The sequence below is a fragment of the Oncorhynchus tshawytscha genome, linkage group LG25, assembly GCF_018296145.1.
Source record: "Oncorhynchus tshawytscha isolate Ot180627B linkage group LG25, Otsh_v2.0, whole genome shotgun sequence".
NCBI lineage: Eukaryota > Metazoa > Chordata > Actinopteri > Salmoniformes > Salmonidae > Oncorhynchus > Oncorhynchus tshawytscha.
In genome coordinates, this window is record NC_056453.1 from 6,712,045 (window position 1) to 6,730,425 (window position 18,381).

At 40.1% G+C, this 18,381-nt stretch overlaps 1 protein-coding gene across 1 annotated transcript in view; it reads right to left on the minus strand.

Annotated features, from left to right (window-relative positions):
• Positions 1 to 689: 689 nt before the first annotated feature.
• The window catches only part of LOC112224116 (BTB/POZ domain-containing protein KCTD5), a 46,375-nt gene continuing 28,683 nt past the window's right edge, over positions 690 to 18,381 (minus strand). Inside the window, exons 2-6 of the mRNA XM_024387432.2 lie at positions 14,438 to 14,546; positions 14,195 to 14,286; positions 11,267 to 11,362; positions 8,470 to 8,595; positions 690 to 2,957 (exon numbers count right to left, since the gene is read on the minus strand). Coding sequence (XP_024243200.1) covers positions 2,928 to 2,957; positions 8,470 to 8,595; positions 11,267 to 11,362; positions 14,195 to 14,286; positions 14,438 to 14,546 — 453 coding nt within the window. The 3' untranslated portion in view covers positions 690 to 2,927. The remainder of the gene's footprint in view (positions 2,958 to 8,469; positions 8,596 to 11,266; positions 11,363 to 14,194; positions 14,287 to 14,437; positions 14,547 to 18,381) is intronic.

The window sequence follows — 18,381 nt, forward strand, 5'->3', positions numbered from 1 at the left end:
CTGAAAATAATTCTAAATGAAGTGGGTGTTCTGCAGGGATCGATGTGATTATGGTACGTTACTAGTTTGTGTTAATTGAAATAACTAACAATTAAGTGGTACAACGTTCATAATGTGGTCTGCATTGATTTGGGCACAATTTGCATTCGTAAGTGACAGCTGATGAAGATGGCCTTATTACTATGTTATGCAATATGTGCATATCAATTAGATAATTTTAGATTTAGTCCCAAAAATGCAATAACAAATAAGCTCAAACCGGCAATTTCGTAGACCACTAAAGATTTAAAGGTGCAGTACGAGCATTTTTTTAATAAATAACACTAGAGGGCGCTATTGTTTACGTTTATCAGTTCCATAAATTGACGCTTGAGAAAACAAAATGTTATTTCGAATCCATTGCTTATGTTTAGTCTACCACACAGGGTGCTATGAAGTTTGTAGGTTACCTTGTTTCCTTCTCCATTTAAGACAGTCTTTTGTCACGAGTGAGTGTCAAAATGCCTCAAACAAGTTTTTGGACTTGTCTTTTTATACCTCATCTCATATTCAACTGTGTAGCTTTAAGTTACAATTGATCATTTTATTGAAGAATTGATGTCTGCTGATGTGTAATTCAGACAATCAAACAAAAAAATCTGAGTGCACTGCTACAAACTGCATTAAAATACACACACACATACCAAATGTGAAAGACAAACCATTTTATTGGACTTACCCTATGCAAGACCATAAATCTATCCCTGTAACATTAGTTATTTTAAACATTGCATAAAACATGGTACTAGTCAGAAGTGACTGATGTAGTGATGACATGATAATCTTTGATATCAACAGCATCATCATTCTGATTAAGGAATAATAGGCCTAAATGTGACCATCTTCAATCATGCATCGCAGTATTCTGTGATGAAGTAACCAGCTGACTCATAATATACTGGGAACTTGACTGGATACTTTGGTGCACAAAATATAATTGTTATTTCTCCAAGGCATGTAGTCTAGCAGTGAGGAGAAGGATGCTGCTGAGGAAGTAGGGCAGCCAGCTTATACAAGCCAGACCAAAGTACAGACTGCTAAGGTTAAGATGGAACCAAGTAAACTAAACCAAAAAAGAATCTCACTGCAACAAAACTCATTAGACCAAAACTAGTCTCATCGAGCTGCCTGAACGTGTCACCATTCCACTTATAATCACGATCACAAAAAAAAGTTTCAAATTTAAAATCTCACAGAATTTGGGCAGTACCATTTAAATTTTACATAGTCTGTCCTCAAGAGATTACTTGCACTTTGAAATGTATATGATATGTAAACATAAATTAACAGTAACTATCAACATGTGTTTAAAATTAATCTGGAGTGGGGAGTGCTTGTTTTCTTTGTGCCAGTCAAAACAAGTCAGGATCTGTTAAGGTATGTGAGGGTGTGCAAGATCTCTGGAAGGCTTCAGAATACTATAGCAAATGTAAACATAGCCAAGCGCCGGCAAAACACCCGCTCTTATTTGATTAGAAATTATGAAATCTGCAAAGAAGTTCACTTTATAAGCCCTTGTGTGTATAAAAAAAAAAAAAACATGCATCCATCCAATAACCTTTAATTATATAGAATTATTACATGAAAAGAGAGTGTGGGTGTGTGTGAGAAAGGAGTTGTGTCTGTGTCCTGCTGCACAGTGTGCCTGCAGCCAGAAATGTTGTTTTCTTATCATCTCGACACTAAAAGTTAATGTGTAAGCTGCACATAAGACATTGTATTTGGTCATCACTGCATGGGAAAAGGCAACACTATCAAAAGTTAGACGTTAATGAAATATCGAACAGCACAATGCCACATCTCAGGCCAGAAACAACTCAGTGTGTGTGTGTATATATATATATATTTTAAAAATTAAAAAGTCCTGCAGTATTTCCCCTTAACAGTGTTGCAGTATAAGGAAAGCATTGTGCACAGTGTTCCTCCTATTGTAGAGCTTGAAATGCTGTGTATGAAGTCTCCACAATACAAAATGCCTCAAAGAAGGTGTAGATTTCCAAGACAAATACATCTTTGTACAACTTAACAGTCAACGTCTGAGCCAAGGTATATCTCCTCTTATTGGATATCAAAAGACGTTCCAGGTCTGTTCTAACTAAAGCAGATATTGAGCATCAATAATTGAAATCCTGATTTACAAATCTTAATATGCAGAGACCTCTGTACAAACGCCGCAAAACTCGAGTCAACATAATTTAATTGTCAAGACTTTCTAGCCTGTAAGATCCAGTACAACAACGTACATTTGTAGTTGTGTTTAACTATACAATGTACAAAACGTGCAGTTCGAGTTAAATATGAATATTGGAATTTTTAGATTATGTACATCAAAAAACCTAAGGATATTAAAAGATATTCCTTCACCGTTAGTCCCCAAAAAATATTAGCACACCCCAACCTTTCAAAATGTACCCTCTAAAAATACAAAGGATAAACCAGTTAAGGAAGTATTAAGTGTTTGAAACCTAAATGAATTTCTCTAAAAAATATTTTAATCTACTGACAGTACAGGTTTAAGCTTGATAATATAGATAGACCATCATGATCCCTTACAAGATTCCCTTGAGTTAGAATGTGTAAGAAACTCAAAAGTAGCCCCTGAGTGAATCATTGGCCGTGTATGACCATGTTTTATAGCATAAAATATTTAAATGATTATAATTCATCATTTGTTGGAAAACTTGTCACTAATTTAAAAAAAATCCAGTTTAACTGTACAGGCACAAAAAGTCTGTAAACAGACTTATTTACATAATAAAATATAAAATGGAGTAAAAACAAACAAATGTAAGTCCCTCTCGACTAATGTCTTCTCTGTTGAGTGAAAGGTTCTTCCTCGTCAATGATATGTTTGCATCTTTATACCTGGAGCTCGTAATACTGATCCGTCACATTCGGGATCCCCTCTCCTGAAGAATCTGCAAAGGCAAAAGGCATTCAAATCAGTTAATGTTAAAATGAAATGTAAAAACATATTCCTGCAATTACCTAACTGTAAATTAGAAACTATCCTACAGCAGGCTCATATCTAAATATGACGGGCATACAGTATGTTAGAAGTAATGAGTTTGATCATTAAGTCTGGTATCTGCGAATGGGTCACACACAGGAGTAGAGGGAAAGGATATGTTTAGGGGTTTTCTAAGATAACCACACCATCCAGGCCAGCAATATAAAGCAAATACACTGAGTGTACAAAACATTAAGGATACCTGCTCTTTCCATGACTGACCAGGTGAAAGCTATGATCCCTTATTTATGTCACTTGTTAAATCCACTTCAAATCAAAGTAGTTGAAGGGGAGTAAAAGACAAGTTAAAGAAGGATTTTAAAGACTGGAGACATGGATTGTGTGCCATACAGAGGGTGACAAAAGATTTAAGTGCCTTTGAACTGGGTATGGTAGTATGTGCCAGGTGCACCGGTTTGTGTCAAGAACGGCAACGCTGCTGGATTTCACACTCAACAGTTTCCCGTGTGTCTCAAGAATAGTCCACCACCCAAAGGACATCCAGCCAACTGTGGGAAGCATTGGAGTCAACACGGGCCAGCATCCCTGTGGAACACTTTAGACACCTTGTAGAGTCAATGCCCCGACGAATTGAGGCCGTTCTGAGGGCAAAAAGGGCTGCAACTCAATATTAGGAAGGTGGTCCTAGCGTTCGGTATGATCAGTGTATTTGCACATGCTAAATGAAAAGCTTGACAGGTGTAGTCAACCTTGGTCCTAAAGAGTGTGTTGAACCAGATGATGTCAGAGGAAGGCCCTAAAAATTGTCAGACTACAGCCACCCTAGTCATAGACTGTTCTCTCTGCTACCGCACGGCAAGCGGTACCGGAGTGCCAAGTCGAGGTCCAAGAGGCTTCTAAACAGCTTCTACCCCCAAGCTATAAGACTCCTGAACAGTTAATGAAATGGCTAACCAGACTATTTGCATTGCCCCCCCCCCTTCTACTCTGTTATTATCTATGCATAGTCACTTTAATAGCTCTACCTACATGTACATATTACCTCGACACCAGTGCCCCACACATCGACTTTGTACTCCCTGTATATAGCCCCGCTATTGTTATTTACTACTGCTCTTTAATGATTTGCAATTCTTCTTACTTTTTTGTTGGTATTTTCTTAACTGCATTGTTGGTTAAGGGCTTGTAAGTAAACATTTCACTGTAAGGTTGTTGTATTCGGAGCAGGTGACAAATAACATTTGATTTGAAAGACGAAGTGACTGAAAGCCTGACAGGACCAAAATCCCAGACACAATCCTCTCATGGACCAGGGTTACAAGCACCAGGGCGAAGACACATGGTGGAGTTATGGAAAGAAAAACGTAAGAATACGAGAGTCGAAAGAAAGGAGGGGCAGGAGTTAGGAGGGCAGCAGAGCTGAGCTCTCACCGTTGAGTCATAAGTGCTCAACCCTAATCAGAGTCATTCATTTCATAATCCGTCTCTTCATCTTCACTCTGAGCAACATGCAGCATGCAAATGGCACAGGAAGAAGACAAGTCTTTACAAGATTGAAAATGAATGGGGAGAAAATGTCAAGGGTAAAGTGGGGTGGGGAGGGGGGACAACATATGGGATTGTGTAAATGTTACAAAAAACATTCACCTTCTAACTAACATCAGTCCAATGAAGACTCTCTGACTGGGGATGCATCACTAACCAGGTTTCCATCAAACCATTCCATGCAAATGAATTACCTGATGCATAAAAACTCACAACAGGACTGAGGGAAACAGCAGATGTGTGTAAAAATGTCCCATTGCCGACAAAACATTCTAGACAAAGTGGGATCATTTTTTGGTTGGTGAATTTTTTTGTGACAAACTTGGAGTCACGCAATGATATGTTAGGTTGTACTACCAATACCACATGGAAAAGCATTAAGAGTTCATATGCAGATTAAATAAGGTTTGATGAACTTCATGGTGGTTAAATGATGGACAGTGATGAGCTTGATGCAAATTTTCTAATAAATATTGGAGGGTATTATTTGAATGCTGGTGACATGATCTGTTTGGCTGCCAATTACAAATGATACTGCTCTTATCCATCCCTCATTATATAACCTATCCTGTCCACTTTTTCAGTTGAACTGTTGTCAAGAGCGCATACACCAATTTTTTTAATGCAAATTTAAAAAAACTTGCACTAAAATCTGTCACCAATTGGATAGAAACCTAGCTGACTACTATTACACCTCTTGGACTTGATTCTCAAAAGTTCTAGCCTCCATCACTCTACTCAACAAATTGGATGCAGTCTATCACAGTGCCATCTGTTTTGTCACCAAAGCCCCATACACTACCCACCACTGCGACCTGTACGCTCTCGTTGGTTGGCCCTTGCTTCATACTCGTCGCTAAACCCACTGGCTTCAGGTTATCTACAAGTCTCTGCTAGGTAAAGCCCCGCCTTATCTCAGCTCACTGGTCACCATAGCAGCACCCACTCGTAGCATGCGCTCCAGCAGGTGTATCTCACCTGGGCACCCCCAAAGCCAATTCCCCCTTTGGTTGCCTTTTCTTCCAGTTCTCTGCTGCCAATGACTGGAACGAACTGCAAAAATCACTGAAGCTGGAGACTCATGTCTCCCTCACCAGCTTTAAGCACCAGCTGTCAGAGCATCTCACAGATCACTGCACATAGCCCATCTGTAAACAGCCCATCTATCTACCTCATCCCCATACTGTATTTATTTATCTATCTTGCTCCTTTGCACCCCAGTATCTCTACTTGCACATTAATCTTCTGCACATCTACCATTCCAGTGTTTTATTGCTATATTGTAATTACTTCGCCATGGCCTATTTATTGCCTTAACTCCCTTATCTTACCTCATTTGCACACACTGTATATAGACTTTTTTTTTTTTTCTACTGTATTATTGACTGTATGTTTTGTTTATTCCATGTGTAACTCTGTGTTGGTGTGTGTCGAATTGCTATGCTTCATCTTGGCCAGGTCGCAGTTGCAAATAAGAACTTGTTCTCAACTAGCCTACATGGTTAAATAAAAGGTGAAATAAAAACTTAGCAAATATATTTAAAAAAAATAAATATATATATATATTTTTTTTTTTACATTTAAAAATATTTTTTAATCGCAACATTTGGACATTGACGGGTCGGAGGGAAGGCTACTTTCACATCTAGTAAGATTCACTTGCAATCGAGCTGATATGCCCTCTCTTAAGCGGTCTCTGTGATTGCTTTGCTCTGTCCCAAAGTGACATTTAAATCTGATTTAATCTAAGACTTCTTGGGGGCTTTCACACCAAATTGTTTTGGAGCAATTTCCCCCTTAGTTTGGTTCGTTTGGACTGGTGTGAACACTATCCGGAGCGCACTAAACAATGCACCGTGGTTCATACAAAAATGGCGGTCTTGGTCAGATTCCATTTGCACCATGGTACGGTTAGCTGCAGGTGTGAATGCAGTCCGGACCAAACAGAGGAAAATAACCAGAGGCGTGCAGTAGGCCGATTATTGGTTGTTTGACTGTAAGCTTTTGATGAAATGCAAGCAGAAGCCTATCATAACTTAATATTTCTGAAACATTGTAAGTAGCACTGCATTTATGGACGCATCTGATGCAGATTAGGGAAGACTGCAAGTGAATCTTACTTGAAGGCTATAGCTCCAATCAAGCTGATATGCCTTCTCTCATTGCCTGCCTGCCCACCTCCCATTTACCTCTGAGGCTATTGTGCCATTATCTCCCACATGTTGTTGGAAGACCAAAGCGAAAGACATATGAAGTTTGGGACACACAAGTTATGCTTCTTGATAGTCAGATGGATTTAACGTTAGAATTTTTCTCCAAAAAACAAATTACTTGCATGAACACGTGTTTTTTGGTGGGGCATTTTAGTTTGTTTGACATTTGGCAATATGAAACCAAATTAACCAAAATGAAAAAAATACAACACAACAAATAATCCAACTGATTCAAACTATAGCTCAAAACTGTGTGTGAAAACACCCTTAAATCGCAGCCTATTTGCAACAATTCAATAGAATTACCAAATCTGGGACTAGAAGGAGCCTGATGAAAATAAGTGAGTGAAGCATGCCCTGGAGGACTGGGCACCTGCAGATGAGACTAGAAATTCCCACAGCTAGGCCTGCTAATTTGATCCAAAAGCCCTCAGAGAATGAACTTCCCCACTAATAGTCCCAGTAATCCTCAAGCCCATGTTCAAGGTCCTACGAACATGGATGTTACGGATACAGTTATCCTGTGTGTGTGTGTGTGTGTATCCTGTGTGTGTGTTTCTTTTCTCTCCTTCTCCCCTCACAGGTGAAAATCATCACTCCCCAATCAGTCAACAATCAATCATCAATCAGAAGACACACCTCCTCCTATTTCCTACCCTATCACAGTTCCTTCCCCATGGTTTAAAAACCCCATCATTTGTTTGCTCTAGAGCGCAATCTCTCTGTAAATGCCATGTCTGTAGGTCTCTGTGTTTCACTCTTGCTTTGTGTCTTAACCTCTCTTTTGTTTGAGCACCTCCATAGCACTTTGTCATCACCTGTGAGTATTGTTTTTGGTTATGGTGTTTGTTTGTTGCTGGTGGGAAAAGGGGGAAACCAAGACAAGTCGCCCATGGGCATACACTACCCGTAGGTGAACTTGGTTAAATACACTAGTTAGAACTGGGCGGACCACCCACTGTATTTTTGGTTAGTTAGCTGTTGTTAAAGTAGGCTAGTCTAGCTTAGGGGTGTTTTTGTATATTTATTATTTCTTTCCTTGGGTCCAGCTCAGCCCATTTTCCTGCTTCCCCCCCATTACCGTGTGTTTATAAATAAACCTGGAGTTTGACGGTAGATTTCTGTTGTCGTGGTTATTTCGTTCACACTTTTACTTTGTCACAATAATAATTTGCATGAGTTATGTTACGGGTCTCATTACCATCCCCCCTAGACTGTCGGGCCAAAAGGGATTCGTAACAATGGATATTTGATTTTGGGGGAGGTGGTTCGGTCTAAGGTCAAATCTAACATTTCATCAATCTTGTAAAAATGCACGTAGGCCTGAGTGTAGTCTGACTGATAGCTTTACACTAACATAACTGTCATTTTGATTTAGACACAATTGTTGAAAGTAAATGTTAACTGCTATGAAAAAGGACTTGGCTTGATTCAATCGCTAACTTAACTAATTGACCAATGTTTTATACTTTTCAGAAAATACAAAATTCGCATTTATTAATTACTCTGTGCAGCAGTCCAAACCCATCTTCTTTAAAATGGACTCCTGAGCATTTACATCAGCAAACCAGGGCCATTTATCACTGTCCCATAAAAGCAAGGTTAGTAAATGTGGTACATTTAGACATCCAGAACAAGCCACTATTCAGACAAGCTTGTCATGGAATTCTCACTTGCCTGACTGCCGGTGTTCACACTCACCTTGGCTTTCTCACTGGGCTCACTGTTTGTGCCGTATGATTGGTTGTGCAGCTCCTTGGAGACCACACAAAGGAACTCAGATTGGTCTTCATTTCCGTAGTTATAAGAGGAGCCAATGCTGACCAGCTGGGGGGGTGAGAGGAGAGAGAGAGAGAGCGAGCACAGAAATAATTAGCTTCAGAGACAAAATGAGGACAGAAAGTAGGTTACAGTGTACTTAGATAACAGAAATGTGATGACTTTGAACAGTAATAAAAAGCATTAGATAATAGGTAGAAAACATGAGAGCTTGAAACAGTTCAGAACACAATGTGAATTGGCTATAGGCGTCGGTAATATACCGTACACCGGGGTATATGAAATTAGGCACTTAAATGGTTTTCCAATACCGTCAAAACTATTACGTTTATTTATAATAATAAAAGTTCATATTTATAGCTACATTCAAGTAAATACCTGCAGTCAACTTGTGCGATACGTAAGGAGATAAAGATTGCGTTCCTCATTTCCCCATTCACAACTTTTCATTATGAAGCTTACTGGTAGTCCCCAATCACATGGAGTTTGTTTACAAGCACACCACGACGAGACCAGAGCCTTGTGAGTCACTCACTGCTGTTCAGCCAGGTGATCTAGTTACAGTATGGAATGCACAACTAAAATGTCAGAGTGCACCCATCAGACCAACGTCACCTAAATTTATTTACTATTAAGTGAGTACTGTATTTATACCTGGAATATCAGTTTAACAGGAAATGTTCACAAATAGCTGGAGTGGGTCTTTAAAGGGTTAACTTTTTAAGGACAAAACTTAGACAGGGATAACAGATTGTTAAACAAACATGCGGACGGTGAGGTGATGTCATGCAAATCAACACTGAGTACTTCGGCCTACAAAATACATGTGACAATGTCAGACAAACACCTGTTCCTCCTCTTAGTCAAATGCGTTTAATTTGTGTTCAGCCAGTCATGTGTACAGTACAGTGTACTCTGTGGGTGTTCATGTCTCGACATGCCCGGCCTCATTAGCCACTTCTGCAGGAGCCGTGTTGTTCCCAAGAGATGTAATACTCTTGCCTCCTGTGTGAGACGCTACTCTATAAAGATGCTAAATGTTATAGCTACCAGCTACTGTACAACCAGTGTCAGTTCTCACCCATCGATACCCATTCAAGTCCAACGATATGGTCAAAACCTCAACTGAAACCAAATGCGTCTTAAAGTGCAGTCAACTTGCAGTTCACTTGTTTTCTGAGGTAACTCTGAATAAGCATTCATACACCACACCCCGCTGCACCACTCGGCAGCCTAAGGCACTGCATCTCAGTACTAGAGGCGTCATTACAGATCCTGGTTCGAATAAAGGCGGAATTGCAACTGGCCGTGATTGGGAGTCTCATAGGGCGGCACACAATTGGCCCAGCGTCGTTTGGGTTTGCTCGGGGTAGGCCGTCATTGTAAATAATCATTTGTACTTAACTGACTTGCCTAGTTTAAATAAAGTACGTTTAAAAAACGTGATTCAAGAACCTTTCTCAACCAATCTAGCATGGATGATCCGTGGACATAGCAAGAGTATTTAGAAACTTGAAGGCAGCCCAGGATCGGGTTCAGTAGCACAAATTGAAGAAAAAGATCAGAAAAAGGTGTGAAACTGGGTGGTACTCAACTTTTCCAATAAAAACAAACGTCTACATTTTCTGTTGGAAAACGTGTCCTAATGAACATCCCAGGACTGAGTGGCTCTGAATGAGGAGTAATTGGTTACATATCCCCAGACGACTAGGCTCACTGCTGCTGAGCCTTAAGCTTAGGTCAAGTATGTGTTTTAAGGTGTTTCCCGTCTGACCCTTGTAAGACTATTAGTGACATTCCAGCTGTCTGGGAGATCCAGTGATCCTCTCAACACAGGGACAGTGGGGCCAGGGGAGACTCAATACTCTTGGGATCTACAATGCAGCAGAAATGTTTTGATGAATTTACCACAGGTGGACTCCAAGTTGTAGAAACATCAAGGATGATCAATGGAAATAGGATTAGCCTGAGCTCAATTTCAAGTCTCATAGCAAAGTGTTTGAATACTAAGGTAAATAAGGTATGTCCATTTTTTATGAATGAAAAAAACATTTTGCTTTGTCATTATGGGGTAGTGTGTGTAGATTGAGGATTTATTATTAATTTATTTTTACTTAATCCATTTTAGAATACGGCTGTAACGTAACAAAATGTAGACAAATCAAGGGGGTCTGAATACTTTGAATGCATTGTATGTTAAAGATGGTGGTCCCAAAAATGTCCTCTTAAGACAATACATCGTCAAGAAAAACATGTAAATAACGAGTATTACCAGAAAACTGACAACATAGTCAAACAGACACAAAGGGTGCAGTGTTCATTTGGGTCTTTGTTGGACAAACAGTACACATCTTAAAATCAACTCAAAATGGCCACCTTGTGTGCATAAAGCTGGGATACAGAGGCCAAAAGGGTTATGAATGGGTACATAGGAGACATGGAGTCACCAGCCCAAGGACAGAACATTATGGGACACCTTTCCACTGTGGTTTAGGAAAGTAGACACCTCCCCTTTCACAATTCAGCAGAAACTGACTTCTGGGCCCACCCATAACCTATACTGACAAGCTGCAACAACCAATCAGAGCAGAGGGATGCCCAGATTACATAGACACTGAAGAAAAAAAAGAATATTTCAAATTAATGGATTATATTGGTTTGGGTGAGGAAAGTACAAATAAAAGAACATTTTTCTCCTTGTGGTGGGAGTCAGCGTTACCTGCTCAAACTTCCAGCCGTCTGACATTGTGGACACCATCTGGGTGAGCTCCTCCTCTTGGCACTGCAGCACCCGGTACACATGCTTCACTGGAGCCTGGGGAGAGAGAGAGCTTTACCTGACCCATATGCATTGGGTGTATAACCCATTAGGACGTCCACTCACGTTGCTCAAAATGACAAAAGAAACATTTAGATAAGTTGCATGTTCTGTTTCGATGCATTAAGTAACGAAGCAGCCAATAAAAAGTTATATTCAAAAATTTGCCAACATGCACCTCGACACTGGTGCCCCCGCACATTGACTCTGACCGGGTACCCCCTGCTATTGTTATTTACTGCTGCTCTTTAATTATTTGTTACTCTTATCACTTACTCTTTTGTTTTTCTTTTTATTCGGTGCATGTGACAAATAACATTTGATTTTGATTTGAAAACACCATTCTAAACAGGCAACTGGATATCGGTTCCATATGCAACAACTAGGATGGGTTGCTAATATGACTAGGATTGTGCCTTTGGCTTCTAGACAATGAAATAAAGTTGATATGAAAACCAATAGAACAGGATATAAATGGCATAGCGGTGAGTCCAATAGGGAAGTAAAGGTACATTGTCTACACAGAAATAGAATCATTCAAAATACTTAACAGAAAGCATGACTGCCACAAAAAAACAGCTGTGGATTGTTTCAAATCACAATAGACCTAGCTGATTATTCAGTTGCAGCTGTCAGTGAAAAGCATCTAAGATGCGTCTTGATTCTAATTTAAAGTGTTGAGAGAAAAAGGGGAGGGGTGTGTTGAAGATATAGACGAGTCGCTCTCCAGAATGGGTCAGCTGTCTCCCACCAATTCTTGCACATTCATTGGGCGACTCGTATACTCTTGGATGATTTACCATTTTTGGAGTGAAAAAATTATTTGCAGAGTTCACAACCTGCTACACTTGTGAGAGAAACAAGTTTTGGTTTAGTTCATAACCATTTACCAGATTTGTCTTTTGTTTGTGAGCAATGAGCATGTCTGCTTTCTATGTCCTGACAATGCGGTAGGAAAATGATGTGAATATATTGAAGCAACATCAAGACATCAGTCAGGAAGTGAAAGCTTGGTCGCAAATGGGTCTTCCAAATGGACAATGACCACAAGCATACTTCCAAAGTTGTGGCAAACTGGCTTAAGAACAACAAAGTCAAGGTATTGGAGTGGCCATCACAAAGCCCCGACCTAAATCCCATAGAAAATTTGTGGGCAGAACTGAAACAGCGTGTGCGAGCAAGGAGGCCTACAAACCTGACTCAGTTACACCAGCTCTGTCAGGAGGAATGGGCCAAAATTCACCCAACTTATTGTGGGAAGCTTGTAGAAGGCTACCCGAAACCTTTGACCCAAATTAAACAATTTAAAGGCAATGCTATCAAATACTAATTGAGCATATGTAAACTTCTGACCCACTGGGAATGTGGTGAAAGAAATAAAAGCTGAAATAAATCAAATCTCTACTATTATCCTGACATTTCACATTCTTAAAATAAAGCGGTGATCCTAACTGACCTAAGACAAGGAATTTTCACTAGGATTAAATGTCAGGAATTGTGAAAAATACGTTTAAATGTATTTGGCTAAGTTGTATGTAAACTTCTGACTTCAACTGTATATGTCTTTATTTTAGTTTGAAAAATCTGTCCAACAATCTCCCCCTTGATAATCACCAGTCCTCAGTGTGAAAGAGCAATGATAGTTATAGGCCTACTACTGCATTGGCCTACAGTCTGAGTTCCATGCGCTCATTTCTTTAGCCACCAATGGATTAGTGTATCAATGTTAACTGAGCTTTTTGGTATTTGAATTCTGATTTCTATGATAAACTACATGACAATGAATTTGCGAAATGAAAACGTTATTGAAATGAAACTGTTCCCCAAAAACATGAAAATCATAACTGGCACACATAACGGTAGGATAAATTGTAAGCTTCCCCAAACTTGAGACTCATGAGCCGCCTATGAAGTTTTTGCCTATAGGCTACTCATAATATGAAATAAAACATTCAGGTCTAAGTATTTTTCAAAACGCACACTGCCTCCAACTCACATTGTAAAGTGGTGGGTGACACGCTGGTAGGCTGCTTCCTGCAATTGAATGGGAGGCGCGCTTCAATTACCAGTTGAGAATTAAAAACAGTAGCTCTTCTTAATCACGCACCAAAACGTTTAACACGATTTCATTAAATTGTTGCGCAATGAATGTACTTATAAAAGCACACGTTTTACTCCAGCAACCAGCTGAGGCACTGCAGGAGAAATCCTGCTCAAAATAGGCTTGGTATGCTGTGTGGGTGTGACAGTTGTGTTGGATAAATAAGGTACACATGAAAATACACAGGCCAAATTAATTCAACTAATGATGCAAATTAACCTATAAACCAATAAGCATGATGGTCAAATGTATTTCCATCGACTGGTATTGCCATCAATTAATAAAAAGCATTATTTAGCAATGGGATTTATTTTCTCCCGGCCCTTTTGGCCAACAGTTTTATTTATCGGCTTTTTTTTGTTGCTAGCAATTGAAAGTCAACGGAAAGTCAACAGACAGACATGTGCACAGAGACAGAGGCACAGAGACAGAGGCACAGAGACAGAGAGATACTGAAGCATGGGATAGAGCAGGTGCATTTACTCTAACAGTGGACTCAGCCAAGGCCAGGAACCCCCAAAGTGATAAAAATCACAAGATGGCACCGAAAGATAGGAGCTAGAAGCAGAACTGCCCTAAGCAACTTTGCAAGATTTAGTTTTTTTGTGCACAAGCATTTCACTACACCCGCAAAACATGTGTATGTGACAAATAAAATTGATACAGGTTTAAAATAAATGAAAATAAAATCAATAGAGCACAATGTGTCAATTGAGAAGTTCACCTACCTGTAATGTTTTGCAGTCACGTTCCCTGATCTTGTCCTTGAGGAGCTTTATTAATGATGTGATATTGTAGAATTCGGCTTCCTCCAAGACACCTTCAAAAACACACATTTAGAATCTATCCTGGCAAGAATGATCAACATACTGAATGGACTGCTACAGAGAATACTTGAAAGCTGATATTGGAAACCAACTGCTTCACTGTGCACCTTGGCAGTAATATGCATATCACATGCCCAGTCTTACCTTCCTCAGCCAGGTCCCTGTTGAGCACCAGCTTGCCATGCCTCAGGTAGTTCAGCACCGGCCCAAAGTATGTGGGGTCTCGGTCTATAAGATATGCACCAGTGTCATCCTGAAAATGGAACAGAAAGAAAAAGACTTACAATTCACCGTTGTTGGATGATGAAGACCAAGTTGAGTAAAGAAAGGAAATCCACTGGCCAGCTGTTAATAGAATACATAAAACCACATCAAGTATATCAGGAAACAGAAGCCCTAACATCAGCCCATATAAATGAAGAAAGCGCCTGGGATCATAATCCCTGCATGGGTTGAACTTGTCACAAACGCTGTGGCCTTCCACAGTCGATTCTAGCCTATATTCCCATAAGGACTCCCACAGCAAGCAATCCCATATTCCTGTAAGTACTGTGATTAGAACAGCATTATCTCCTTGGGGAATAGGAGGTTAAAACAATTAGAGCAGAACAGAATGAGATTTGGAACAGGAGGCCGAATCCAGAGGGGACCAAGAGGAAAACACGACTGCACCCTCTTCAATGCAAAACAATTACGACTGCAGAATGCAACACAATCTTACATACTGTAGGCCTACAAGACGTAACAAATTACACAACCACCCTCTTCATCCATTAAAACACAGAAGTCATTGAGACAGTTTGTCAGCAACCTGCAAGTAACACCTGTCCCCTGAGAAGAGAATAAAAAGATCATTCAAGTAAGGATTAAATGGAAATGGTGTGTGGATGTCATTTACAAAAAAACAAAACGTGTGGGTGGGGGGTGGGGTGAAACACAAAACAAATGTTGTGCAAATCCACTTAATACAACAGGATGTGTGAGTTTGCATGAAGTTGAGTATTTGACTTCAGGAGTGATCTAGACAAATTGTCTGAGGCACTAGAACACACGCTTCATTTTCATACTTTCCAGGCCTTGGTCACAGCCTAACAAACCTAGGCAAACTCCAACGGACACACATACATCTATTCACAGCTACCTTCACCAGATAGACGGTCACCAAATATTGTGAAACCCAATTAGTCTTTCCTATAATGAGAAACTGTCTCAAAGCATTCTCTATGGTGCTGAACCGGAACCTTTTTGGCTGACTGGCCTCCTTTCCATGGCAAAAATACCCCAATGGAGCCCATGGGTTATGAACTAGCCTAAATGCTCAGAGTCAGTTTCTTACTCTTCTGCAGACACTAAAGTTTAACCACAGGTACACTACCGTTCAAAAGCTAGGTGTCACTTAGAAATGGCCTCATTTTTTTAAAGCAATAAAACTGGCCTTCTTAAGACTAGCCTTCACTTCTCAGAAGAATAGACTGCCGAGTTTCAGAAGAAAGTGCTTAATTTCTGGCCATTTTGAGCCTGTAATCGAACCTGCTGATGCTCCAGACACTCAACTAGTCTAAAGGCGTTTTATTGCTTCTTTAAATCAGCACAACAGTGTTCAGATGTGCTAACATAATTGCAAAAGGGGTTTCTAATGATAAACTTGGATTAGCTAACACAACGTGCCATTGGAACACAGGAGAGATGGCTGCTGATAATGGGCCTCTGTACACCTATGTAGATATTCCATAAATCAGCCATTTCCAGCTACAATAGTATTTACAACATTAACAATGTCTACACTGCATTTCTGATCAAATTTCTGATCAATTTGATGTTATTTTAAATGGACAAGAATTGTAGTGTTGTTTTCTTTAAGTTAAAAATGGGGACTTTTCTAAATGACCAAACTTATTAATGGTAGCGTATATGTGGAGAGTACAGGAGAACAGAAATAGGTCAGTTAAGACTTCCATCTTCTGGCGTAGCGGCACCTCCACAACACTTACTGACTAAAGTGCTGAGCCAGGTCCATAGTGAATACATCTATTGCCATGTTTGTACTTTGTCAATGTTCAACAATGAGGGGCCATATAAAGTTTCAGTACAGACATGCCACCTAGATGTAGAAGCATGCCTCAATGATGCCATATCTGTACATTGTCTCTTGTCGGTGTGTCAGCTCTAAGCTGCACATCTGCAAATGAGGTGAGCTCCACAGTCCTCTTTCTGTCTAATCCTTTGCCGGGACCCCCTTGAGTTGATTCATTTGGGCTGGGATCTCTGGGTGCTCATGGCCCTGTGGTTGAGTCCCCACTTGAAGTAACCCTGTTTTTGGGAGAGTGGTGATGAGAGGAGCAGTGGCTCGTGATTGATGTGGACCAACACACAAAGGGCACAGTGTTTTAAATGAAAAATAAGAGCCTCCCTCTGGGGGAGCACCGGTCAACAAAACACAGGGAAGTGGACGAAAGGACAAGGGAGAAAACCATAGGGAAATCGAGAGAAGCAGTAACAGCGTAGACAAGTAGTGATATAGAATGGGATAGGAGTAAGAAAGGGGAAAAATTGAATCAGCTAAATTAAGTGATCTCAAGTGGAGGTTGTTGTAAGACTAAGATGCTGATGGGGAGCATCCAAGAATGATCGGGAGTGATACCATAAAAGTCACTTATGACATTTGAATGAGCTCAAGTGGAAGACACACAAGGATATTCAAAGAAAGACTGACAAGTCCAATGAATAATGCAACATGCCATTGTGGGAGTAACTTAAAACTCCCATCAAACCTTCTTGAAGGACAGAAAACATCATTAATTTATACCCAGTCCATTTGAGGTCCCCAATGGCTGCACTGTCATCTAAGGCCAGATATAAAGCTAGAACCACAGGGATAGCTAGGTAAAGCCTACAGCAGCTAGATCAGCAAAGTGAACATACTGTGGTTGTAACGATATGCGCTGAGAGTCGGGAAGCAAGTTCAAGGAGTGAGTGTTTTAATAAAATAAACAAATCCAAAGCAAGAAACACGGACGCACAGACAGGAAACTGAAACAATAATGCCTGGGGAAGAAACCAAAGGGAGTGACATATTTAGGGAAGGTAATCAAGGAGGTGATGGAGTCCAGGTGAGTCTGATGACGCGCAGCTGCGCGTAACGATGGTGACAGGTGTGCGCCATAACGAGCAGCCTGGTGACCTAGAGGCCGGAGAGGGAGCACACATGACAGTGGTGAATATAAAATCGACAGTGGATGGAAAATGCCAAACCCTACACCGAAGATGGAAAAATTGCTCTTAGTTCATGAGCAAGATATTGGCAGCAAGATATACGGTCTGTTGCCAGATACATTAGCTGGGGCTGTGGCAGTCATGAAATTTGTCAGCCGGTTATTGTCATGAAAAAGACTGTCAGTCTCACAGTAAGTGCCCGTTAATTAACAAACACATTTAGAATCTTCAGGCCTCCACACCTACAAGCCTCTGATGCATGCCTTTGAAACATCTACATTTTTTTTTTTATGAATACATTTGATTTAATATATTGTACACTATCACAGTATATCCATTAGTCATATCTAAAGAAACATTGAAATGAAGAACATTTCAGAAGAACAGAATGAGCTGGCCTATGTTATAGGCTTGTTAATTTAGCTGACAAGATAAGCCATTTGTCCCTTGACATTTAGTAGTAGGTAGAATTGAACTTGTCAGGTTGAATAAAAGGATATTTTTCCCCATTAGGCCTACTGTGCAAGTGAGCATATTAAGTGGCTATTTTGAGCTTATGTGAACATTAAAACAATAATAAAATCGATAAAAACTGGTCCTATATGCTAGTTTTAGGAGTTATTTGGCAACTTTAGATGTGACGATACAAATCTCGTCTTAACAAATATCCAAACATGAGCAGCATGGTGCGACTACAGGCTATTGATTAGAGAAAGTAGAGAGAAAAAAGCATGGGCTCTGTTCCTTGCCTCAGGCTGCACTCATCAGTGATCATATTTTCACCCATCATACTATTCTCTTTCCTGAATATGTACTATTTGTTAAGATTTAGAATGGACTATTATCAAATGGGCAGGAACAGAGGCGGGGGGGGG